Consider the following 26,588-nt stretch of genomic DNA (forward strand, 5'->3'; position numbering starts at 1 on the left):
CAGGCTCCAGATGCGCAGGCTCAGTAGTTGTGGCTCACGGGCCTAGTTGCTCCGCGGCATGTGGGATCTTCCCAGACCAGGGCTCGAACCCGTGTCCCCTGCGTTGGCAGGCAGATTCTCAACCACTGCACCACCAGGGAAGCCCGCTGACCACCTCTTAAGGCTCATTGGCCAGGAGGGTGTCACATGCTCGTTCCTGAACCAATCCCCAGCAGGGAGAATTCCCATCACTGGCTTCCATGAATGGAGAGCCCCACTGAGCCCTGAGCCCCATGGGAGGGACTGTGGACCCCTCATCAAAATCTGGGCTTTGCAGCAGAGAAAAGAGGGGGAAGGGCTGGAGAGTCTCAGTTCCTTCCAACAACTTTTCTAGTCTCATTTGATGTTTATTATGCTTGTTTTTTCTAGTCTCATTTGATGTTTATTATGCTTGTTTTTTCTAGTCTCATTTGATGTTTATTATGCTTGTTTTTCTGCATTAAAACTCATTCCTGTTAAAAAGTTGAAAGCATCCAGGTCAGGACAGACTTCTGTGTGGGGGTCAACTCTGAGGAAAGTGGGGTCAGGCTGTGGTCCCCTCCTGTTCTCTGGGTTCTTTCACGGCCCTGCTGCTAAAGCCCAAGTGAATGGCCTGGAAGGGGAGATGGCAGATTGGCAGCTCCAGGTCCACTGGCTGGCTGTGTGGGCCTCAGTGCTGCTGGCCATCTGCTGGCCCTCTGGAGGGACACTGTGCTTCTTCCGAAGCTCCGCGGAGGAGAGGTGTTCTGGGTACCCATTGGTCCCACGTATAGCAGACCTGTGTAGGATGGGAATAACATGCATCCTCCCCAAGGATGAATTCATCTCTATTGAATTCAGCTCTTAGGATCAAAAGTCAAAACTGAGCAAGGCACTTAGCAAGACAGGCATTTTCCAACTCTTCCCCCTGATAATCAGCTGTCCTGATTTTTTTGTTCCTCTCCCACACAGCCACTGCATGACACACCAGCCGCCTCCCCAAGGAGCTTGAAGGTGAGGGGAGACGCCCAGTCTTGCCCACCACTTCCAGAGGCCCAGGCCAGCCGCGGAGCCCTCAGGTTTGGGGACAGTCCCACCAGCCACTTGCTATTCATGCTTCCCCAGGAGTTGCTGAAACCCAGGTATTATTTCATTTTCCTGCCCCAAGCCAGCTCAGAATCTGATTCTACCCTAGGGCAGGCTAGCCGGCACGACAGCAGGCACCTGCCACCAATGAAGGGGGCACTACCACGTTTGCGAGAAGGGGTGCCGGCCTACCTGAGACACAGAGCCTGGTGGCCCGAGCCTGCTTCCTCCCCGCAACTGGGAGGCACCCGTGACACGTGCTGCTCAGAGGCTGAAACAATCAGCTCGGCTCTGGTTTAGAATTGACGGTGTTCTAAAAATAAGGCTGATATTTCTTTCCAAAAGTGCTGTTTATTTCTATGATAAATCACCTTTCTTCTCCTGCATTCTACAGTTAGAGGAATATCATTCTTTTAGGAAGACTCGGTGCCAGATCCATCATTTTTAGAGAATACATTTGGATTTTTTGTGCTAACAAGTTGCATCTCTTTTGGGGAGGAGGGAATGAGCAGAGATATTAATTCTGTCAGAAAAAAAAAGTAGGAAAACAAGGCTTGTCATTTTCATGTGATTCGAAGGAGACATAAATAAAAAAGGTGCCCAAAATTCCTTTACGACTTCTCTACAGAGGCAGAGTGGCCCAGGGGTCCAAAAGACCTGGCTTTAAGACCTTGGCTTTCAATCCACCCACTCAGCCACTTGCTGGCTGCGTGACCTCAGGCCACAGGCCAGTTCAGGTCCTGGGGATGCAGAGGTCAAGATGGGATCAGATGTGCAAGAGAGTTATTATTCCTGTGCAGAATAAAAGGGGGAGAGCAGAAGCTGGCAAGGAGAGCCTTCAGCTGAGACACAGGCCTGAGGCCTGTGAAAGGAGAGGGGAAGGCAGGCATGGGTGGGACGAGCGTCAGACAGCAGGGAAGCTCCAAGGGACTCAGGCAGGCCGGTGGGCATCACAAGCAAAGATCACCCCGTAGCAGAGTCCAGTGTTGGGCACGATGGCCCGGCTCTAGTTCTGCCGCTGAGCTCGGTGCTTGGCTGGGGGTCACCTGTGTGCCACTCTGGTTCTGAGAGCGTGGCAGCTGCGGGCTGCCAGGCCACCATGCCCCCGCCGCAGGGTCTCCTGAAGGGAACTCTGAGTGGCAGCTCTACGGCCGCCGCAGGCTGCTGTTCAACTTTTCTAAGCCTCAGCTTCCTCTCCATAAACTTGGCATAATTGTGCCTGACTCGCATGTTTTTGCAAATTGCTACACCTCTTCGAACCTCAATTTCCTCATCAGTTAAGTGGGGTTGATAATGTTTCCCTTGCAGGGAGGAGAGGTCATTGCTTGTAAGGAGCTGGCCCTTGGAGGCACGCTCAGTAAGCAAGTGCGTGATTCACAGGCAGGTGTGAAGGCCGGAAACGGGAGGGGCCGAGTTCTAAAGGAGACCCTCGGCCAGCTGCTGGCAACTCCAGTAGACCCATGGAAATTCGGGGGATCCCTGATTTGCCAAAACTGTGCTAGTTGGAGACAGACAGATGGCAGAAGCGGTGACCCTCTCAGCCCCTCCCGGGGCTGTTCCACTCCGCATCACTGCTCTGTTGGTCAAGCTGACCATAATGACAACAGTCTCCCTGCAGATGCTGCCCACGCTGTCCTCTTCCCGGCCTCCCCACCCCCCGGCCCCCCTGCCTCTGCCCTCCCTCTCCCTCCGTGGCCCCTTTCTTACATCTTCTCTCTCAGCACATTCACTGTGGTGAGTTATCCGGCTTCTTCTGATGATTCGACCCCAGCATCTTCCTGTCCAACACTGAATTATATATAATAAATGGAAAAAGTAACATTCTTAAAGGAAAGCGGGAAAAAAATAATCCTTAGTAAATATAATTTAAAAATTATTTTAGTCCCCAGTATTGTAGCAATCAGAGTATATTTTCAGGATGTTGCAGGATTTGGACTATTCTATTATTCTCATTCTGGTTTCTATTCTGGAAACTTTTGGCCTCTCCTGTAAAACCCTGTACCACTATTTTAACCTCTTGGTGAATGTATAAAAATGCTACTTTGCTCTCTGCCTTTCCCTCCTATCCTCCAGCAATAAAGACTCATAGCTATAGTGTCATATGCCAGGATTTAAAGCTACTGATGTCATTTTTGGGTGTTAGTCAGTTAGTCTTTTCTGAAAGAAAATTGCTTGAAGAAATAATTCTGGAAAGCAAATGTCAAGTCTAATAACCAAGCCCACATACGTAAAGTACATTCATTCTGTAGCAAGTTCTGCTATCCTCCTTAAATTGGCTAACCCTCGTTCTCCAAACCTCCGCACTAATACACAGCTACGCCAAGAGAAATACTGAGCCGTGTCACCATTGGGTTGGTTTAATTTCACAAATATAGATTTCTTTTGCATTCTGAAGAACTATACCCTCAAGGAAACTTGCAGATCTGAAGAATGAAAGTGCATGTCCGTGTTTGCTCAGCCTCACAGTATTAAAAAGCAAAGAGATGTAACAGTGTAATTATTTCTTCCACTTCCTGATTCTGCCTCCGCATTTTCCATTTGCCAGCATTTTCCATTTGCCATTTAATTCAATTCAGTAACTATTTCTTGAGGGCCTCCTGTGTATCATGCACTGGGTATACAGCTTTAAGCAGGATAGACCCCGTTCCTGCCCTCAGTCTGGTGTGCACTTGGACACAAACCACAAGGAATGGGTGATGACCGCCGTTTTTTTTTTTTTTCTTTTTTTGGCTGCGCTACATGGCACGTGGAAACTTAGTTCCCCAACCAGGGATGGAACCCATGCCCCCTGCAGTGGTAGCGCAGCGTCTTAACCACTGGACCACCAGGGAAGTCCCTGATGATAGCCTATTGACACCCATATCTCCCATTACCTTTTCCCAGTACACTTTTAGGCACCCCCTCAGGGCACCTACACACCACAAACCACTCAAAGAATGAACCATCCATCACTGCGTTCCCAGTACCCACCATGGTGCCTTGTACATATGACCCATTCATTAAATATTTGTTGAATGAACGAATAAATGGATGGATGGATGGATGGATGGATGTGAGTTTGCATAGAAAGTAAAGCTTGCTTAACCACACGTACCTATGATATGTAACCATCATGCAAAGGAATATTAACTTTCACTCTCTGCTTTTACTGCATGATGCTTGCTTAATTCCTGTTCCACCATAGACGAGGTATTAAGGTCCGAGAAACGTTAAGGGTAGGTGGGAGAAGGGTAGGTGGATCTGGACTTCTGTGCCACTGTGTTAAATATGTCTTACGGGAAGAAAATGCTTACCTGATGCTTAAATCAAATCCTTGTTATTCAAGTTGTCCCCCGACTTCCCCTCACAACTTTCCTCTCCCTGCATGTATACAAAGTAGAAAGCATATTCACTGGGTTTAACAATCAAGGCTGCTCGGTGAAATAAGCCAGTTGCAAAAAGACAAACACTGTGTGATTCCACTTCTATGAAGCACCTAGAATAGTTAAATTGATAGAGACAGAAAGCAGAATGGTGGTTACCAGGCGCTGGGGGGAGGAGAGAATGCAGAGTTGTTGTTTCATGTGTAGAGAGTTTCAGTTTTGCAAGGTGAAAAGAGTTCCAGAGATTGGCTGCACAACAATGTGAAGGTACTTAACACTACTGAACTGGACTCTTAAAAATGGTTAAGATGGTAAACTTTATGTTTGGTATATTTTTACCATAATTTTCTAAAATGTAGATTTTTTTTTTTTAAAGTAAGGCATCTTCCTTCTTGCCATGTGCTGGGACTTAATGCCACTAGCTGAGTTTGTCATAAAACTTCCTCTTATTTCCCAATATGGTAAGGAAATTATACAACAAAACTTTTACCAGTTGAAATACAATGGCTTTTAAAAATTCCCAAAGAGACAGGTCGTTTAATCAATCAGTGCCTTAGTTTATTCATTTAAATAATGAGGTTGTAGGGTTTTGCTTCTCACTGTCTCTCCCAGCTTTGGAGATTTGAAGAAACACTAAAAACCTCTTATTTTCCTTCTTTGCCTTTTGCTTTCTTTTCCCCACAGGTCACAGTTTGCCGTGGACTTGCAGACAACGGCGTCCAGAGGGCTCGTGTTTTACACAGGCACTAAGAACTCCTTTATGGCTCTTTACCTTTCGAAAGGACGTCTGGTCTTTGCACTGGGAGCAGGAGGGAAACAACTGAAGCTCAAAAGCAAAGAGAAGTGCAGTGACGGGAAGTGGCACACGGTGAGAGCTGGGGCTGCCCTAGAACCTCCGCTGGGGCCAAGTTCACTGCCGAGTAGCTGAAGACGGGAGTCTCAGCGTTCTTCCCGGCAAGAGGGCACAAGCACTGGGAGAGCTCATGTGGTCAGAGGCACCGAGCGCCCCAGCACCTCAGCCCCAGAGACTCCTGCACGTGCCATGTGTGGATGTCATCCTAAATGCCAAGACGGGCTTTCCTCCCTGCTTCTTTACCCGCCACCCCCAACCCCCCATGCACCTCCCTGGGCTGCACCACTCCCCTTGCCTATTCCCACCCTTTGCTCCCTGGACCATTTCTCTCCTTCAGGACAGTTTCCAGTCTCCAGGTCCCCTGTGAGTCTGGAATGCCTTCTCTGTAGCCCAGGTGTAAGCACCCACATCCCTAGCATCTCAGCTCTTGCCTGAAGGCATCCCAGGGTTAAAGAAATACAGTTTAAGGCGAGAAGGGACCTATGTATTTTTTTTTCTGACGAGGGAATTTGAACTCAGAAAACTTAAGTGACTTGACAAGTTACATTCACTCAGTCATTCAACAAATGTGTAATAAGCTGCCATCCTGGAGCACATAAACAAAAAAATCCCCAATATAATGTCAGCTACTGCTTTGAGAAAACACTAAAGCAAGGTAAGGAAGTGGCCGAGTAGGGAGACTGTTTCAAATAGGGCAGTAAAAGAAGGCCTCCTCCAAAAGATGACAATCATATAAAGTTATAGGAAGGATTTCCAGGCAGAAGGAACAGCAAGTACAAAGACCCTAAGTTAGGAATTAGCTGAATGAACAGAACAGAAAGGATAAGAAGTGGGATTCAAGAGTGAGGCAGGGGGACTTCCCTGGTGGCACAGTGGTTAAGAATCTACCTGCCAATGCAGGGGACACGGGTTCGAGCCCTGGTCCAGGAAGATCCCACATGCTGTGGAGCAACTAAGCCCGTGCACCACAACTACTGAGACTGTGTTCTAGAGCCCGCGAGCCACCACTACTGAAGCTCATACGCCTAGAGCCCATGCTCTGCAACAAGAGAAGCCACCGCAATGAGAAGCCAGTGCACTGCAATCAAGAGTAGCCCCCACTCGCCACAACTAGAGAAAGCCCATGCACAGCAACGAAGACCCAACGCAGCCAAAAATAAATAAATAAATTAAATAAATAAAAAAAGAGTGAGGCAGGCCCAGGTCATTAAGCATTGAAGGCCAAGGTGAGGATTTGGGATTTTATTCTGAGTCTCTCTGAAGCTTTTAGAGAGCGTTAGAGAAGCATTTAGAGAAGCTAAAAAAGGAGCGTTACACAAACAGATAGATATTTTCAAAACCCTCTTTAGCTAAAGTGTCTAAAAGGGAGTAAAAATAGAAGTAAGTAGACCAGATGGATGCTATTGCCTTTGGTTCAAGAGGCTGAGGTAGAGGGGGAGAGAGTAGACCACCCAGGATGTGTTCTAAAGGCAGAGCCAAGAGGGTTGGCTGATGGAAAGAGAGGAGTCAACATCAAGTCCTGTGATTTTGGGCCAGTGATTGGGTCAATAGTGGAATCTTTGCTGAGAGGGAGAAGATGGGCAGGAGGTGGGTGTTGCTGGGCAAGAATGGGAACTCTGTTGTCAACATCCTGCGGTTGAGCTGCCTATCAGACATTCAAGCCCAGGTGTCAGTAGACAGTCGAGGCCAGAGGTCACAGCTGGACATCTACACTGGGGAGTCATCAGTGAATAGTCTCGTAGCCATGAGGTGGCAGAGTTCACACCAGAGCCCAGGGATCCTGACTTCTAGCAAAGAGTTTAAAATGCTTGATCCTCTTGTTGGAAGAGGAGTAGCCATTGGCCCGTTGCTCCAGGACCCCTGCTCAGAGGAGCATGTGACCTTCTCCCGTCTCAGCTCTGCACACTCCCTTCCTTCCTCTCTGTTGCATGGATGTATGTTCATTTATGATCCTTTGGTTCTTCAGTTATTTAGCTTTTGTATAAGTTTCCAGGCACTTATATATTTTTGTTCACTTTTGAGAAATCTTTTTTTTAGTTCATGTTTTAAGCTCACTCTGTTTAATATCTGACATAATCTCACAAAATGATGATGATGATGGTGACAATACTATGGGGAAAACTCTCTGATTTTTCAAAGCTACTTGAAGGGACAGAAAAACTTAAAAAAAAAATTTCCTGTGACCACTAATAAACTACAATGCCTGTTGTCAAAGGTAAGAATACGATTAACTTATTTTCTTTATCCTTAAGGTGGCATTTGGGCAAGATGGAGAAAGGGGGCGCTTGGTTGTGGATGGTCTGAGGGCCCGGGAGGGAAGTTTGCCCGGAAATTCCACCGTCAGCCTCAGAGCACCCGTTTACCTGGGATCGTCTCCATCAGGGAAACCAAAGGTAAATAGTTATGCTTCAGAGCCACAGATAAGAACACGTCACCCTATAAGCTTTATAGTTATACCATATATTCAAGGATATCAAAATACTTTAAATTATTTTAATAACTGAATCTGTATTTTAATGTTATTTGGTGACTAAAATAAAATTATCTCAAGAACCAAACTTGGGGAAAATTTGGGCTAAGGAGAAAGTCACAAGTCTGTCTGTCCCCAAGAAGGAAGGGGGGTGCGTACCAGGATTTGTCAGGTTCAAAGGCTCCGATGGGGCTGTGGCCCCAGGGTGGCGTTCTGTGGGTGCCCTCCCCCTGTCTTCTCCACGTGGCCAGAGTGCTCACTGCACCTGATTACTTGGGGTGGCTGAACGCCCCCGTCACTCTTCTCCCAGATTTGCCTTTTTTGCCCACAAAGTGAAGATGGCCCGTCAACAGCTCCGGCCCAGGAACTGTCCTCCTCCAAATGTGCTGCCAGGCGCTGAGCCCCTCCTGCCCCTTCCCACTCCACTGGTGCCCATTCTGGTGTGATGTGTGCTAGCAGCTCGGGGGAAGGGCCGAGACTCAAATCTGAGCCAGAAATGGACGTAATCAAAGCAGGTCACTTCTGCCAGCGTGGATTCTAGGGGGTCAGGCTAACCTGGCCTTGACCTTGGTGTCTCCACAGGGCTCAGCCTGGCCCACTTGAGTTCTGCACTGTGGTTTGGGCCAAAGCCCCAGCAAGTCAAAGTACTGTTTTACTTTGTTGTATATAATAACTTTTATATATGTATCATAAATAATATATAACATAATATAGTATATGTATTATGGTATCTAATACATATATAACATATTAATAATTGCTAAAGAGGATACTCAATGTTTGCTTTTCTGCAACCTCTGTACCTTTTTCCCTCTCAGAGAAATCACAGGATGGGGTAGTGATTCAGGGGCACAATTTGGGTGCTCTTTTGACTCTGGTAAATCACACTCAACATCCTAAAATCTGAGACAATCAGTAGCACCCCATTTACAACATCCTTTACAAGCAAGGTCCTATTCGCAGCCTTCCTTCAACCTGAGGGTGCAAACCACTGGAATACCCTCCTCCATAGCCTTTCAAAGGGTGGGCAACATCCAATCAACCAGTGGCTGCCTCCAAATACCAAAACATACAGCCAGTCTTTGGTGATTCCGTGTTAGGTTATGGCCTGAAGTGGAGAGCCTGGGCGTGGTGTCAGATACAGACTCTTTGTTATACATGATGGCAAATCTGAAGAAACTAACATTTCATAGGGGGCCCAATCAGTACTTTGTTGTTGACGCTGACACCACATGCATCTATAATACCACTAGATTCCCTTAAAATTATCATGTCTTGCATCCGTCGTGTAGGATTCCACAGTCCTAAAGGCATTTACTCCATAAGACAGTAGAGGGATTTTATTCAGTGATTTATTAACTTTTTTGAGAATTTCATGAAAGTTATAGCCCCTTTCTCCAGGAAAATACACAGACATCTGGTATATAATTTAAGGGATCAGAGAACCCCAGAAGCTCATCCCTGAGCCCCAGGTGAGGAACCCTTGTTTCAGGCCAGCTTTAGGCAGCCATGGGGGCTTCACACAAGCCCCCTGATCCTGCACCCTGTGTCTGATCTTAACCCTGTGGCATTTGTGATTTGTTGATGGTGCACTGGGCCCAACAGTGTGGGGAGCTTTTTTACACTTCATTATTTTAGGAATGTTTTGGGCCTCTTTTTTCAGCCAGCAGCCCTGCATTAAGCTATCACATGGGCTCATGAAACCCTAAGAAGTATTTTGTACCTGCAAAGAGACGGTGAGATCTGTGAACAGCAAGGTGGAAATTTCCCCTGTTGCAGCTCTGACTGTGGCCCAGGGTCAAGTCACCCTCTGTATTCTTGTTTCCACGCTAGGTAGCCATCTCCACTGCCCCTGCCCCTGCCCTTGGTTTGGTGGCACCTTCAAACTTCGACCACCCACCAAGCACCTGGTATCTGGGTTTTTTGGCACCGTGGAGGGAGCCAAAATGGAGACAGTCAAGCCCACCTGACTCTTGGAAGCAGGATGGATGAATCCCCCTCCTTCCTCCTTTTTGGGACACCTGCCCCTGCCCTTAACCTTGGCTGAGCATGGATTTCTGGGAGTTGTGGGAAATACAGTTTGCTTTCGCTTCTGCTTGGTTGCAGACCCTCCCCCAAAACAGCTTTGTGGGGTGCCTGAGGAACTTTCAGTTGGATTTGAAACCCCTGGACACCGCTTCTGCAAGCTTTGGGGTGTCTCCCTGCTTGGATGGCTCTTTGGAGAAAGGCATCTATTTTTCTCAAGAAGGAGGTCATGTCATCCTAGGTAAGGAGCAGTTTGGAAGACTTTATATCTTTATAGCTTTGATTCTGAAGAACTCTTATCCTTTTTTTGGAATTATGATGTTTAAACTATTATTTGTTTATTTTTGTTTTGAAAGCTAACTCCGTGCTTTTGGGGCCAGAATTTAAGCTTGTTTTCAGCATTCGCCCGAGAAGTCTCACTGGAATTCTAATTCACATCGGAAGTCAACCCGGGGAGCACTTATGTGTTTATATGGAGTCAGGAAAGGTGTGTAGCTGTCGGATGACATGGGAAGGGTGTGTGAATTTATATTAGAACCAGATTCCACTTCTGGAGACCATGGTAGGTGGAGTTATGGTAGAGAGTAGAATCCAATCTTGTATTTAAGAGGCCTGACTTCAGGGCTAACTTACCCTTTTCCTTAAGTAATTTGGTCATCATGTTTTCTGTTCTTCATCTTTAAAATTGGGCAAATTCAAACAAGCTGGGCTGAATTCCAGCTCCACCACTTATTTATAGGGCCCTCGGGAAGTTACCTAACCTCTCTCAGACTCAATTTCTTTATCTTTAAAATGTGGAGAATGAGGCTTATATTTAAGGGCTTTTGTCAAGAGAAGAGAAGCTGCCATATACTCAATAAATGTTCATTTTTCTCACCTCCCCTTCACCCTTGTCACACCTCTACTTTTATTCATAAGGGCAGCACCAGAATTCATGGGATGGATTTTCTCACCAGCCATCTACACCATGTCACACCCATGCCCATGCCCCGCATCTGCTGGGTCAGTTTCAGATTCCCCTTATCCTCTCTACACAGCTCACCAAGCCCTTCTGGTCCCTGCAGCCAAGTTGGCCACAGGGTCTCCACCCAGCCTTCCTTTAGCTTTTCACGGCTTCCTTCTTCAGCCATGTGCTTTTGCTGCTCCGTCTTTCCCATTGCTCACAGGCCTACTCAATACCTTATGTTCACCACCCACTTTTAATCTCTTTCCTTTTCAAAACAATCTCTTTCAAACCAAATCCTTCCAGGAAGCCTCTCTTAGTTAAGGCCTTAAAGCAACGATTGATAATATAGCATTTTCTTTTACCTTCATCCTTCCAGTTTATTGAATGTGAGGGAAAACTCTCAGAATAAAATACAGTAGTCAAAACTCTTGGACACTTTTTATTTAAGTTACAGCTTTTAGTCTGAGCAGGCCTCTTGCGGGCCCGAGAAGCAAGGAACTACGCTTAACGGTGGTTCAGACAAAGCTGGCTTTTCAGGGGAGGGGTTGGGGAGCATCTTTGGTGAGAGCTTCTGGATAGGAAATAACCCCCCCAAAACGAAATCAAGACCTGATAACCTTCCTAACAGCCGTGACACTGTTTAGCTTGAAAATTGCCTGAGAAAAGGCTGCACTGTCTGCTTACATGCAAATTAGATGTAAATTATTTATCAACATGCTTATTTTAGTCCTCTCATTTCATTGACCTTGATTCAGGCCCTGGAGAATCCTGGCCCAAAGTGGGAATGCGGGATTCTGCACAACAGCACGTTGAGTGCCTGACCCCTGACACGTGCCCAGTGCAAACTCAGTCAGTCAGCTTGCTGAATTCCTTGGACGAGAACCCTCTTTAAGTCCTGCGTTCATGGAATTATTATAATTGGCTGCTCCTTGCAGCCGGGTGTAGGCCTCAGCCAACGTTTTTGCCTCCCAAATTGTACACATCCTCCTAAACAGAGCTACTGTCACATGCTAATAACTAAGGCAGATCTTCGATGCCAATCAGTAACCTTTGAGTCGGGCCTGATGGGACCGGGGTAGGGAGTCAGTGGGAAAGGCTCCTTACCTTTGGCAGTACCTTCAGGCCAGGCCCTGGGTTTGCAGCTCGCTTGCCTGGAAAGGGGTGCAACAGAGAGATTCTTGCAAAGCCTTAGTCCCTTTATGGTCACTTGGTGCAGGAGGGTGTACCCATATTTCAAGTGCTCCTGGGCGGTCAGGGTGCAAGGGCTGGGAAGGGAAGATGGCAGGAAGTGGGCTCCGCCTGCCTTTCTGAAGGAAATAGGGAAATGCATGTGTGTTCCAGGTCACGGCCTCTGTGAGCAGTGAGGCAGGTGAGATCCTGACATCGGTCACACCAAAGCAATCTCTGTGTGACGGACAGTGGCACTCAGTGACAGGTATGACGTCCAGTAGCCTATTGTTCACAGACTGAAACAGTCTCCCTTTCCATCTGGACTCGAACATCCCAAACGCTCCCTCAGTTCATCCATCCATTAGCGTCTGACCAGGGTCAGCCCACCAGGTTAAGGTGCTGGGAACATGTCTATTCTCAACTCCAGTTGTATTTATATAATTCATGGCTCCAGTTCTCCATAACACACTGAGTTTTTTTTGGAACCCAGCAAACTGATAAGCTATGTTTGTTTTCAAGGTAGCATAACATTGTGATTGAGATTTTGGCTCTGAAGTCAAAGAGAACAGAGGTCAGGTCTCAGTTCCAGCCCTGTGAGACCTTGGGCAAGCTACTTAATTTCTCTTTATCTTCAGTTTTCTCATCTGTACAATGGAGGTAAAAATAGTGTACACTTCCCAGGGTTGTGAAAATTAATGGGATAATGCGTGTGAAGTGCTTAGCAGGGTCCAATATGTACTAAGTGCTCAGTAAATGTTTGCTCTTACTATCGGTAAAGTTCATTGTTGGGTTATTTTTTTCAACAACATTTAATATTAATGCCAACGATTTAGACAAACCACTTGACGGGGAACAGGCATAACCTCTCAAGTCGAATCTGCTATTTTATGAATAACTTGAGCATATAAGTTTGGAGATACATTAACCTGTATTGGCTAAAATATCTTTTGTTAAAAGTAGCCTCTTCCTGGCTAATTTGAAAGCTAACTGCATTGCAGTTGGTTAAGATTGTTGACACCGGAGGAGTTTTATTTGGAGGGTCAAAAGCCCCTGTCTTTGGAGTCCGTTTTCAGCAGTCAGTCAGTGTCTTCTTGGAAAGAACCAGAGATCATGTGAAATAAGCACTGGCCTCTGGAGACAGGAAACCAGGGCTTGAATCCCAACTTGTTTAATTTCTAACCAAGCCATGTTGCCAATCTCCTCAATGACTGAGGGTCACAGTCTCTTATCTGAGAAACGAGAGCGATGATATCTTCCTCACAGATTCATTTTAAGGATTAGATTCTGTAATATATGTGGAAGCACCTAAACAGCACCTGGTGGGGAGAAATTCGTTGAATTTGTGTTTAGGTTGGTGGAATTCCTGCAAGCCGCGCTCCCTCGGGTCCAACAGGAGTGAGTGAGAAAGAAGCCGATGATGGTGCACGGTGTAGACACTATACAGTGGGCAGGGCTCTCAGGTGATAGACCTGACCTGCTTTCTTTCCCTGCAGTCACCATAAAACAGCACATCCTGCACCTGAAACTGGACGCAGACTATAGTTCCACCGCTGGACGGCACCCCGTCCCCACTGCCCGCACGCAGGAGCACCTGCACATTGGAGGTGTCCCAGGTAACCCCTGTGCTGACTTCTACACCCGTGTTGTCCCACGTCAACTCTTAACATCTCCATCTTAACCCGTGGGTGGGGGCATCACATTTGTTGGGTTATCAGCAGGGCAGCCGTTGGCTGGACCGTGTAGACAGTGAGACTCTTTCTCCAGCTTGTGGGGAAACCCGACGGCCAGCCACAGAACGTTTCCCAGCAGCCCAGGCCACGTGGCTGCCGCTTTCTCTTGTCCCAAGCCTATCGTTTATAAGCCTCTCCTAAGAGGCTGCATGAACCTAGAAGCCTGATATCACAAAGAATCAGAAAAGGGCCTGAGAAACTGGTCTCTCCCCTCCAGGCACTTAGTTTTGGTGACTTAATTAAGCTTTGTGGAGCCAGAATGGGGGAATCAGGCAGGGTGAGATGGAGTCAAGTTCAAGACTGGAATTTTGCCTGGAAAGAGCCTTGTCAGCCTTCATTGTTTCATGTGCCTCCAAATGGTCTGGTGGTTAATTTTATGGGTCTTCCATGACCCATGAAAAGCACTAGAGTTCAGAGTCATTATCTATTGGTTAGGGCTGTGGAATCTCCTCCTCTGAAGGACGTGCAGAGTAGCCTTGTGGCTGACCTTTCACAGCAAGGGGGTGTGCTGGGTGCCTGCTTAAAGCAGGAGAGGACTGAGAGCCCGGGTCCCTTTAGCTCTAATAAGACCGTTTCTTAACGGAGTGCGTTCACTTGACAGTATGAATGAGCCGTCAAATGCCTCTCCTTTTGTCTTGCAGCTCATTTGAAAACCCTGAAGCTTCCCACGTGGAAATCCTTTTTTGGCTGCCTGAAGAATATTCAAGTCAACCACATTCCTGTCCCTGTCACTGAAGCCGCAGAAGTTCGGGGGACTGTCAGTCTGAATGGCTGTCCTGGCCACTAACACAAACCTATCACAAGGCAAGGAAGTTCACCTCGGGAAGCATTGATTACCCAACGCCCCTCCCTCTCCCCTCTCAGGGTCGTTCTTGACTTAAGACACCATCCCAATGGGTTTATTAGCAAATCTCATTTTTAATTCCAGCCACACATACCCATCATTTTGGCATTCAGCGCTACATATATATTTTACATAAAAATCCCATTTCTTGAAGAGGATGAACAAATCCTTACATGCTTCTGGTAATATCATTTTCCACTAAAAGTTTGATGTCTTTTAAAGAACACTATTTTCCACTTGTTAAAAAAAATAAGTATCTTTCAAAGCACTTTAAAAATACAAAAATTTTACATGTGTTAAGATGTTATAATTTATGGGTTTAAATAAATGCAGTGTACTCTTCAAATTATGATGTTTTATTAACATAAAACGATTGGCTTGCTGGTCATTTTTAACTGTATTAATTCTTCAGCACCTGTTCAATGTGCTACGTACAATGCAGTTTTCTACAAATAATTACCAAGCACATGCTGGTGAGGTACTGTGTGTGCTCAATGTTGGATCTACAGTCAAGGAATATGCAATCCAAACGGGGAGACACATACTATTCATAAAATAGTAAGTAACAAACTGAATAAATGAACCTGTAACTCCACTTGGCTTCCCACGTACAGTCTGCTACCAACCAAGTCTAGATTATGATTATCAATTCCTTGAGGGCAAAAACTGTCTCGTAGAGGAGCTGAGATGGATGTACTGTATATACTATAATTAAAGCTTTGCATGAGAAGCTAACAGAAGTCAATGGGAAGTAGGAATCTAGTTTTATCTACAAAATAATGAACCATGTACTAGACCAATATTATTACCCAGCACCACTCTCACTAACAGAGAAGGCTATGCAAGCACTTCGGTATCTCCTACATAGTATTTGCTCATCAGGATTAAAACAACAATTCTAAGATTTAGATATAGTAATCCTATGTGGTATCCTTACAGCTACCTGCCCTCCACCTCTGAAACTGAGGCACGTTCCCTTCAAGCCAGTGCTCTTTTATGACCCTCACGCTGCAGTCCCGTGGGCATGCTTTCTACCTGCCATACCTATGCAAACATGAACCGTTCTCCTGGAGAGGTAGCAAGGTCCCCATCACAGGGGGTATTCAACAGAGGCTGGCTGGTGGGCTTTAGGATGCTATGCTGGGTCAGAGGTTGAATTTCATGACCTTAAGTCATGTGCTTTCCAAAAACATTGATTTTCAAATGAAAATTCAACCAGGTGATGACCACCGAGACGCTGAGTCTGCGTGAAGAACATCCATTTCACCTGCCTTTGGCAGGTCTACACTAAATGGCTGATTCTCTCTTCTGGGTTCCTGGTGTTGACTTAAGTGAATCTACAAAGTTATTCATTAGTACTTCTCGGATTCATTTTAAAGGGGCAGTTAAGTCTTCATTAATACCACTGCTCTTCCCTCCATTTTGTGGTAGCTGAAAGAGCAGCTGTCCATCTGCATTTGCTGAATATAATCCCAGCCACCATAAGGCAGCAGAGGGTGTCACAGATGGAGTTAGAGACCCAGAGCCCTCAGCTTGGCTCTTCTCAGACTGTAAATGTCTGTTCTCTGAAAGGAATGGTACAGCCCCTCACCTGGACCATCACGGGAATTACGTGTAAACCGGGAAGCGCATATAAATATCATCGCTATTATCTTCCTCCTGGCTCACAGCCTGTCACAAATTGGACTGACCTTGGGGTGAGAGCCTTAGGGGTCAGCAGGATCACCGGTGGTTGGCCTTGACCTGTTCATGACGTCTCCACAGTTGGTGTCATTCTGGTTCAGGCGAGTGGGGCCTGGACTGTGAGAAAATCAACTCACATCTCCCGAGGTGACAGTCACTTCAGGGGCACCCAGTGACTATGGAGCAATCGTGTGCCTTCATGGGCTCCCTCCTTCACCTCTTGACCTCATTCCTCAGGATGTAGGGCTGTTGGGTTTTTGCCACACTCATGATAACCCCATGTCAGAGGACAGCGGCCCCGGGCAAGACATGCCGACCTTCCCATCCTCCCAGAAAGGAAGTCACCTCACTTCCCCACAGAGAAATCTGAGTCAGCGCCTTTCTCTCTCCCACCAACCCTGCCCAGTGCTGCCCTGCAAAGAACCCCAAACCCCAACTTCTGCCATTCCCACCACATTCACTGACCTCTCTTCCAGCTCCCCAGTTCTCTTTTTACTAATTCCAACTTTGGGTGGGTCCATGCTAGCCCCAGAAAGGCCAGATTCTCTCTCAGGAATGAGAACTTAAAGCCAGCATATGAGTGGAACCATTTTCAAATAACATTATGATATTGAATACAAATGGTATAAATATTGGTTATAGAAAAATTATAAAATCACCCATAATCTCCTCACTCAGAATTCTATTTGAATTTGGTTATATGTCTGTTATTCGATTCTAAATGCATGTATATTTCCTTACAAAATGACAATTATACTGTAAATATTATTTTTTATGTTTTTTAAAACTATATGGTGTTTCCCAAGTCTTTGTGGAACATTCCATCAGATGAATTTATTGTAATATATTTAACCAACCTCCAATTATTAGGCAACTGGGTCGTTTCAAATTTTTGCAATTATAAGCAACACCAGAGTGAATAAGTCCTGGAATGTAAACTTACTTATTTTCTTAGGATAAATTCTTAGAAGTAAAACTACTAAGTCAAAATACATGAACCTTTTTATCTTTGTTGTTAGCTATTGTCAAATTGCTTCCTAAAAGGTTCTATCCCCTTACATTCAAATCTTTTTTTAACTGACTTTAGCCCCTGACATCACTAAATATAAACTCACCAAGATCAGCTCATGGTCTTCAAAACAGGGAGCAGTGTTTGGATCAAGTCAGCTCACAGGGATCCACCATGCTCCAGGCTCATCTGAGCCAAATGCACACCACCTGGAAATGCAGGGGCAGCTGATGGGCTTTGATGGGTGATTCCGCAAAACGCCTTAAGGGAGGGAGCAGTTCAGTCCTTCTGGAAAGGAGCAAGGCACTCCTCGGAGGCTCGGAAGAGTGGAATGTGCTCCCTGAGCAGCCGCCAAACCTCAGCTGTAGCAGCTTCTTCCTTATCCAGCTTGTAAGTTTGCTTTCTTTGTGATTGAAACGTTCCTAAGGATTTGCTCAGGCAAAATTTCCAGGGCAAAAGCTCAAGTACCCATCCCTCCCATCACCCTGTCCCCCAGTAGAAATCCAAAACAGGAACTCGTTTTTCTTAACATGAGTGATTATGGTAATAACAGGGGTGGTAGGTGACAGGTGTGTCATGTTTCCAGTTTCTTAATTTGCCAAACAATATAACTTCTCAGCATAAAAATTCTAGCATAATGTCCGCATGCCTTTGTATGGAAGGCAGAGACAGAATTGGAATATCCCTGTTAATCATTCTCAGAGTGAGAAACAATTATTCTCCCAGAGTAAAGGGCAGGGTCCTGAGATGATGAATACTATTTACTGAAAATGCTTTTTTTCTCCTTTGCTCATGAAGACTTCTATGACCCCAGAATGTAAAGTGTACCTTTCCATTGCCAGAAGGTTTTATTTCCCATAAATTTTGAATGTGTGGTTCATTTTGCTCTACATTTGAGTCCTTGATAAAATGAGACGTGGGAGTTTCAGGGGGGAAAGGCTGGAACTTTCAGTCTTCATGAATGCACCTGATAGCACAGCACACACTTACTGATTAAACCACCCCTGGCTCAAAAGGCTTTTGCTAATTAATCAGTAACGAGTCGTTTCATACTCAGGGAGCATGCATTCCTGGACAGTTATAATGGAGCTGGGTGTCTGGTGATGTAGCTTGGTGTGTTGTCCATTCCAAAGGCAAATCTCAGTAGGAATTTAGTATTCCTACAGGAAATATGCTTCCTCAGAAATAAAGTCTATATTCTGGAAAATAAGTGACTGCATTATCTAGCATGCAACTGCAGTGCTGTCAACAAAATGAGATCCTTAATGTCATGTTTTTGCAATGTCCTTGGTGAGGGAGAAGCCCCTGACAGGGAAGAAAGCGTCTCATGGGACTTGAGGGCAGCTTCCTGGACCAAAAAGTCCAGCTGCTGCTGTGATAGCTCCTGACAAGGCCAGACCCCAGAAGGATTTGTCTCCTGCTCCACTGTTCCCTTGTCATCCATCTCGTCCTACTTCCCCTCCATAAGAGCAAAGCCCCTCAGGAAAGCCACCTCCACCTTCAGGAAAAACCTTTGCTCTTGGAAATCACTTGGCTCTGAGCTACTTCTCGTTCCCTTGGTCCTATCATTTCAGTTGCATTTCAAGCATGCAAGCTTTTTGTCATGTGGTTTCGAATATTCTAGAAGTTTGAGGGACAAAAAATTAAGTCTTTTACTTCAGAGGTCTTCTCTGAGAGTTAACTGAGATGATAGATGTAAAAATGTTGGGAGAATATCATTGTTAATTTTACCACTGTTAAGAACACTGTAAAACATGGAGCAGAGGTATCCAAAGTTGGTACTTCCTTATGGCTTTAGTTACTCTAGGAGAGGAATTCAAATGTCTAAAAGCATGAAAGCCGGGGTGCCTCTGAGAAAGCACTGACCCCGAGTGGGGTGATGGTACCTCATTGTGTCCAGGTCTTCCTGAAAACAGGTTACCATCTCCCATCTGCTCAACAGGCTACTGTCTTTACTCCAGTCCCATTTCTTGTCCCCTAACTTGGACAAGTGTCTCCTGCCTTTAACCTTTATCTTAATCAGCTAGAGTTTCCATAACAAAACACCACAGACTGGGTGGCTTAAACAACAGAAATTTATTTTCTTGCAATTCTGGAGGCTAGAATTCCAAGAGCAAGGTTCTGGCCTGTTTGGTTTCTGGTGAGAGCTCTTCCTGGCTTGTACCTGGTCACCTTTTCGCTGTGTCTTCACATGGCCCTTCCTTGGTGTGTGTACACGGTGGGGAAGGCAGGGAGCCCTTTGGTGTCTCTTCTTATAAGGAGATTAATCCTCTTGGATCAGGGGTCCACTGTTATGACCTCATTTAACCCTAATAATTACCTCCATAAAGACAATATTTCCAAATACAGTTACATTGGGGGTTAGGCCTTCAACATGGGGAAGTGGAAACAGGAGGTGTGTGACAGGGAGAGCATAGAATGTGCTGAACGTGCCCTTTGCAGTTATGTTGTTTTTTTTTTTTTAAGCCACTAAATGGTAGAGTTTTTGTTTTTGTTTTTTTTTAATTTATCAATTTATTTATTTATTTTTGCCTGTGTTGGGTCTTCGCCTCTGCGCGAGGGCTCTCTGTAGTTGCGGCAAGCGGGAGCCACTCTTCATTGCGGTGCGCGGGCCTCTCACTATCGCGGCCTCTCGTTGCGGAGCACAGGCTCCAGACCCGCAGGCTCAGTAGTTGTGGCTCACGGGCCCAGTTGCTCCGCGGCATGTGGGATCCTCCCAGACCAGGACTCGAACCCGTGTCTCCTGCATTGGCAGGCAGACTCCCAACCACTGCGCCACCAGGGAAGCCCTGCAGTTATGTTTTAATTGAAGTGAAGGACCGCTGAATTGTCTCCTTGTCTCTGCTGAGGGATGTGGTCCGGGAACTCCGCAGCCGTCTGAGTAAAATCAGCTGCTTCTGACCCTGTGGCAGTCACCTCCATGGCTGGTTGCCTAGCACAGGATTTAGTTGAAGATTTTAGGATAACAACCATTCCTAGGGCCTGTCTCACGCGTTACCATTTACACCACCTTTTCACGTCTCTTCTCACCTTTGACCCTTACCACAGGCTGACCCTTACTCTGGTTCAGGGAAGGGGAAGATGACCCCTTACCTTCCTCTGACCTTGACTACGTCTTGCCGCCCGCTGTGGGCGCTCTTTGCAAAGTAGTTGCCCAGTTTCTACCGCTGTTGCACATTAAAGGCTCTGCTTTTACCTCAGGGACGTTGAAAGGCTGTAACCAGAGAGCTTATAGGAGCTGCCACCAAGGGATCCCCTGAGAGCGGGAGCAATGATGTTGGCTGTGGGTTGGAGACAGTTGGGGAGGGGGAGGCGGCTGAGCGGCCAACTTGCCTGCTTTCCCACCGCTGAGCCTGCAGTCCCACAGGTGACCAGAGGGGGCGCTGTGCGGCATCATTAAGCCCCGCCTCCCGGACGCCATCCCGATTTCACCAGGAGTCGCAGAGAAAGCAAGGTGCACGCTGGATGCTGTCCTGTCCCACCATACTTGTCACTCGTTTTGGCCACAAGAGGTTAGTCTTTGGTGAGGGAGGGGCCACAGGGCAGAGCTGCAGTGGGGACTGCAGTAGCTGAGGATCCAGCAAGTCCAGGAGCAGATGGGTCGGGGTGGGCCGTCTGCTTTGATGATCTAAACCGAAGGGTTCGGAAGGTGGAAGGTCCTTGGAGCATCTTCTCCAGCGTCAGTTGGAGCGTTCTCGTTTTGTTTGTTGTAACTGTGTTTGTTCCGTTGTTGAGTTCTCACTAATATCTCAACCACTAAAGCGGGTCCCTTTGGGTTTCGTGCCCCCCACAGGGATAAAATGGGAGATATAGAGGAAAGAGGCTGGGTTGTGAGCTCAGCAGAAGGTCTGGAGGCCTGGCCCTGGTTCTGATTGGAGCTATAATCTTGGGCAGGTTTTCTCAGCTGGCCCACCTGTAGCTTTAAGATAAAAAAGGCAAAAGACTTCTAGAGACTCACACAGTGCGCTTTAGGAGGGCAGAAGTCAAAGCTCTGCCTGATACGGAAGACAATGCATTTGCCTAGGACGCCTTCTGTGCTCTGTACACCGAGGGACCCAACCACAGCCCAAGAGGAGGCTTGGCCAGAGTCCGGGGGACGGGGACGCTCTGACTTCATCTCTTTCAGGTGTACCTCTGACTGTGGGTGCGTTAGCCCCATCTTGCCCCAGGAAGCTCAGGCTCAGAAGGCTTGAGCGATTGGCCGAAGTTCAAAGCCAGGTCCTGGGTTATAGAACTGGGACAAAAACTGCAAAGAGCAAGTCGGAGGGTACATGAAGGGAAGCAGTAGTATGAAGTCTCTCTGCATCTGAACCTGACCTGCTGCTGACCTTGGATCAGGAGACGATGGGGCAGCAGAGAAAGATGACTGGCTGCCAGGGTCGGCTGAGCGGGGACTATTTCAAGTCCTAATTATCTGCTGTTGTTGAGCTGTCAATTGTTCCACAGATCCAAGAGCTAGCATCCCTTTGTTCTGAAGACACTGCAGAATAATTACAAGCCGGATAAAGCCCTCAGGTGGAATGAAAGGAAAATTAAAACTAATTACTATTCAGGGCAGCCGTTCTCTGGCCTCAGACTTTATTTTCTTCTTTTGGTATTTTCATCTACACACTCACGGAAATGGAGATAAATCTAAAATAGAAACAAACCCTGGTTACATAGCAAGAAAATGTGAGGCATCCTGAGCTTCATTTGCCCTGCTTCCTTCCACAAAATTCTTTTATGTAAATTGCTTCCTCCCTGTGCCTCAGACATAATAAATACTCATTGAAGGAAGGAAAGAAATTGCACAAGTGGGAGATGAACTAAAATGTAGAGATTCCCAAACCTCACTCTCTCTAGCATCATGGATTTTATTACTAAAGGTTAATGGGAAATTGATCCATTAATCAATCCATGGAAGACTTTTCAGAAATGACTTGGCTACTCATCTATTTGGTGAAAACTAAGGGAACCTCTTACCCTCCTGGATCCAAAGTTTCTCTGGGGTAAACGGATTCATTTCAACCTATGGATTCATGAAGGTGAGACCATCACCTATATGCAAAGCATCTCTTCAAGTATTTAAAAGAAAAAGAAAAAGGAAACTTCTGGGTACAGATGGAAGCTGCTTTCCAACTAGGAGAATCAGGTGTTGAAGGAACATATCCACCCTTCCTCATTCAGTGCCAAAACAACCCCCAAACTCCTGTAACCAGAGCAACTCAAACTCTGTAACCAGAGCTCGCAATCTCCCCACAACAAACATGTGTGCCATTCATTAAGCACTTGGCAGGGGCCACTGTGCCAACCTCTCGCCCACACAGTTTCATTCAATCTCAACAATTACAGTAGAGTCAGGTATTATTACTCCATATAGCAGAGAAGTAAACTGAGACTCAGCGAGTAAGCCCCAAGGTTACACATCCAGTCCTCACAGAATGCTGACCACATTATGTTAACCATGTATTCCCGATGCTTTGACTTGGGGAGATAGGAGCCTGCTGACCCTGGAGGGCCTGCCCCTCCCATGGTTACCTGATTCCTAGAGAGAGTGGAGGGCTCAGCTGTGAGCGCGAGCCTTTCATATGCTAACCAACCAAGCCACAGCCCACACCCTCACCACTTCCTCTGCGCCTCTCACACTCAGGGCCATTCCCCGCCCACCTCCCTGCGCCCCCCCCCCCCCACCATAATCACCTTGGGGCCAGGTACCAGACAACTAGGGACAGCTACTGTGCCCCAGAGTCTACTGAAATTATTCAAACTAGCCAATCCTAACCCTGTTTATCTGCCTCACCCATTCTTCCACAGAAACCACAGTGAAGGGTCCTTGCCCACATTGTTCCCTTCTCCTTCTGCCTCCTGACAGACCCTGAATCTTCCTCATGTGGCTCCCCCATGTCACGGTGTGTCCCCTCCTATTGGGATCCATGAGTATAACAAGCTGTTTTCAGTGGCAGTAGTCTCCTGATCTCACCTGCATAATAATAAGCCCTACTTTTCTTGTTTTTTGCTTTTGTTTTTTCCACTAAGCAATTATTATTTTTTCTTTGAAGTATAGTTGAATTAATATGTTGTGGCAGTCTCTGCTGTACAGCAAAGTGACTCAGTTATATATGTATACATTCTGTTTCATATTCTTTTCCCTTATGGTTTATCATAGGATATTGAATATAGTTCCCTGTGCTATACAGTAGGACCTCGTTGTTTATCCATTCTCTATATACCAGTTCACATCTGCTAATCCCAAACTCTCCATCCATCCCTCTCCCAACCCCCTCCCCCTTGGCAACCACAAGTCTGTTCTCTATGTCTGTGTTTCAGTTTCATAGATAAGTTCATTTGTGTCATATTTTAGATTCCACATATAAGTGAAATCATATGTTATTTGTCTTTCTCTTTCTGACTTACTTCACTTAGTATGATAATCTCTAGTTGTATCCATGTTGCTGCAAATGGCATTATTTTGTTTTTTATGGCAGAGTAATATTCCATTGTATATATGTACATCTTTATCCATTCATCTGTTGATGGACATTTAGGTTGTTTCCATGCCTTGGCTATTGTGAATAGTGCTGCTGTGAACATTGGGGTGCGTGTATCTTTTTGTATTATAGTTTTGTCTGGATATATGCCCAGGAGTGGGATTGCTGGATCATATGGTAATTCTATTTTTAGTTTTCTGAGGAAACTCCATACTGTTTTCCACAGTGGCTCCACCAACTTACATTCCCACCAACAGTGTAGGAGGGTTCCCTTTTCTCCACGCCCTCTCTAGCATTTGTTATTTGTAGACTTTTTAATTATGGCCATTCTGACCAGCGCGAAGTGGTACCTCACTGTAGTTTTAATTTGCATTTCTCTAATAATTAATGAGGTTGAGTATCTTTTCATGTGCCTATCGGCCATCTGTATTTCTTCTTTGGAGAAATGTCTCTTTTGGTCTTCTGCGCATTTTTCGACTGGGTTGTTTGTTTTTTTGTTGTTGAGTTGTATGAGCTGTTTGTATAGTTTGGAAATTAAGCCCTTGTTGGTCACATAGTTTGCAAATATTTTCTCCCATTCTGTAGGTTGTCTTCATTTTGTTTATGGTTTCCTTTGCTGTGCAAAAGCTTGTAAGTTTGATTAGGTCCCATTGTTTATTTTTGTCTTTATTTCTATTGCCTTGGGAGACTGACCTAAGCAAATATTGGTATGATTTATGTCAGAGAAAGTTTTGCCTATGTTCTCTTCTAGGAGTTTTATGGTATCATATCTTATGTTTAAGTCTTTAAGCCATGTTGAGTTTGTTTTTGTGTATGGTAAGAGGGTGTATTCTAACTTCATTGAATTACATGTGGCTGTCCAGCTTTCCCAACACCACTTGCTGAAGAGACTAAGACCTACATTTTAGTACACACATCCAGGGTTATCCCTGCATTAACTTCACTCAAGAAAGCCGAACCACAAGAGAGAAACATCATATCTCATGTATTAGTAGTATGTTAGTAGTATTGCTGTGCTCAAAGACAAATGAAAGCCTTCAAGAGTATATTCCAAGGGTGTGAAGAGCCACTGCTAATCTCACCCACCAACCCACTCAAGCCCCAGACAGCAGCCATCTGTTTCCCGCTTTGTTTTGATGGCATCGTGGTGATGGGGAAGGGGAGTGTCAAAATATCTGGGGGACCCTGATTTGCACATTCATCCAAAGGGGGTTAGAAAAGACAGTGAACACTGCCCTGAAACAAAGTCATACTTCCCCTCTGGTGATGTGCATTCTTCCTTCCTCCAGAAATGCTTCTTCCATTCTGGATGGAAGCTTTTAGATGAAGGGTAAAGTTAGCTACCTAGAGACAGCTGGCCAAATTAGCATACTTACAGCAGGTAATTAAGCCAAGACTTCGGTTGAAAATAGTAATTAATCACCAAAATAACTTTATTCAGCCTGGTTCCCTCCACACCATTCTGGGCTGACACACACAGGAGTGCGCACTTCCTGGAGCCCTTCTCTCCCAACACCTCATCTACGAAAGAAAGCAGCTGACACACGAGTGATCTTAAGGCTTTGGCGTGGCTTTGATCTCTCTCCTCCTCTCTTGCTTGAAGTGACTTCTGTACACAAGTAGAAAAATATCACATAATGCTCTAAAATCCAAGCACTAAATCGCCACCCAGACCCCACATCTTCTATCAAAGGCACACTTTTCAAAGGAGGCTTAGTCACCCGAGACAGAGCCAGCTTTCAGTGACACGAGTCACACCGTTAATACGGCCTTGCCGTCCATGGTTTGATCCTGGGTGGTCACTGTCATCGAGAGCTTGTATTATTTGTACCTAAGTAATTGATGGAGTGTCTTTTGGAGACTAGGGAGTGGCAGTTTCTATAGTGGGGTACACCTAAACCAAATGTTGCATGTGCAGGGCTTCCAAGAGAGGCAGGCCAGACAAATTGGTGGACGTTATTCTTTTTGGTATCAAACGACTATTATCTGTAAATGAGGGTGGTGTTACTTCTGTAAACACTGGAGTGTCCTGGTGCCCCACCTGAGCTCCTGTCTCTGTGCAGACGCTTCTTCTGTGCTGAACCCCAGACTTACGTACATCCAGCTGCCTACTCTGTAGCTCCACTTGGATAGCAACGCGGTACCTTAAGCCGAATATGCCCGAATCTGAACTGTTGATTCACCCAAAGCTGTGCACCTCCTGAATGTCCCAATTTCAGTATCACTATCTAGCTTGTTGCTCAAGCCAAAACCCTCTGAGTCATCTTCAGTCATTTTTGGTTCCTCCAGCCAATCCTTTCAGTTCTAACTCCTGCAAACACCTCTAGTCTGTCCACAAGTGTGTGTCTTCGCTACCCGCCCTCCCCACATCAGGCTGTCCATCTTCCTCCTATCACAGTAGCGTCAGCTCCGGCTCCCTTACAAATCATTGTTCACATTGCGGCCAGTGATGATTTTTTTTTTTTAATGCATCAGACAGATCACATCTGTCAGAAGGATTCTTTATTAATAAATAAATGTTAGAGACACCTATTCCAATGAATGTGTTAGAGTCATTTACTTCAATCAAGGTGGAAGGGAGAAAGCCAAAGCCTTGATACTTTCTTAGAAAAAAAAAAAAAAAAATTGAAGTCCCATACGAATTATAAATAGTGGGCTGAGTACAATTTTCTGTGCCAGTCAATTAACATGTTGCTTTAGGATTGATGGCTTCCTTCTAAAGGAGGTAGGTTACACTTTTAAAGTCCTGATGTCTCTAGAATAGTTCTTAGAAACCAGCCAGCACATTTTCATAAAACCAAATACGAAAACAAGTGAGTCTGACACAGTGGGGTTTAGGATTTACCCTGCTGAGTTAGGATTTATAGTCTAAGGCTGGCCGAGTCAGATGTCCTGTAAACATTGCTAGCCTTTCTCCTTAGCAATTGGCTGTTAAAGGCTTTGCAG

The 26,588-nt window shown here is 45.8% G+C and overlaps 1 protein-coding gene and 1 long non-coding RNA gene across 9 annotated transcripts in view; one reads left to right on the forward strand and one right to left on the reverse strand.

Moving 5' to 3' along the window:
* The window catches only part of LAMA3 (laminin subunit alpha 3), a 241,734-nt gene extending 226,924 nt beyond the window's left edge, over positions 1 to 14,810 (forward strand). For 4 of the 6 annotated variants that reach the window (XM_059895307.1, XM_059895309.1, XM_059895310.1 and 1 more), the window contains 8 exons: positions 970 to 1,139; positions 5,130 to 5,313; positions 7,551 to 7,691; positions 9,875 to 10,034; positions 10,150 to 10,280; positions 12,060 to 12,174; positions 13,403 to 13,522; positions 14,281 to 14,810. In XM_059895307.1, the coding sequence (XP_059751290.1) occupies positions 970 to 1,139; positions 5,130 to 5,313; positions 7,551 to 7,691; positions 9,875 to 10,034; positions 10,150 to 10,280; positions 12,060 to 12,174; positions 13,403 to 13,522; positions 14,281 to 14,426 (1,167 nt within the window). In that variant the 3' untranslated portion in view covers positions 14,427 to 14,810. The remainder of the gene's footprint in view (positions 1 to 969; positions 1,140 to 5,129; positions 5,314 to 7,550; positions 7,692 to 9,874; positions 10,035 to 10,149; positions 10,281 to 12,059; positions 12,175 to 13,402; positions 13,523 to 14,280) is intronic. The other 2 variants (XM_059895308.1, XM_059895313.1) reach the window with 1 other exon arrangement.
* LOC132348128 (uncharacterized) lies at positions 483 to 17,565 on the reverse strand. Of its 3 annotated transcripts, none has more exons than XR_009497353.1 (4): positions 17,282 to 17,565; positions 4,377 to 4,443; positions 2,791 to 2,871; positions 483 to 796 (listed from the first exon to the last, which is right to left on the reverse strand). It is a non-coding gene; the product is annotated as an uncharacterized LOC132348128 (long non-coding RNA). The 3 variants fall into 3 exon arrangements; XR_009497354.1 differs by lacking the exon at positions 483 to 796 and adding an exon at positions 1,438 to 1,606; XR_009497352.1 differs by lacking the exon at positions 483 to 796 and adding an exon at positions 1,438 to 1,875.
* Between the last annotated feature and the right edge of the window lie 9,023 nt (positions 17,566 to 26,588).

Source organism: Balaenoptera ricei, chromosome 14 (assembly GCF_028023285.1).
Source record: "Balaenoptera ricei isolate mBalRic1 chromosome 14, mBalRic1.hap2, whole genome shotgun sequence".
NCBI lineage: Eukaryota > Metazoa > Chordata > Mammalia > Artiodactyla > Balaenopteridae > Balaenoptera > Balaenoptera ricei.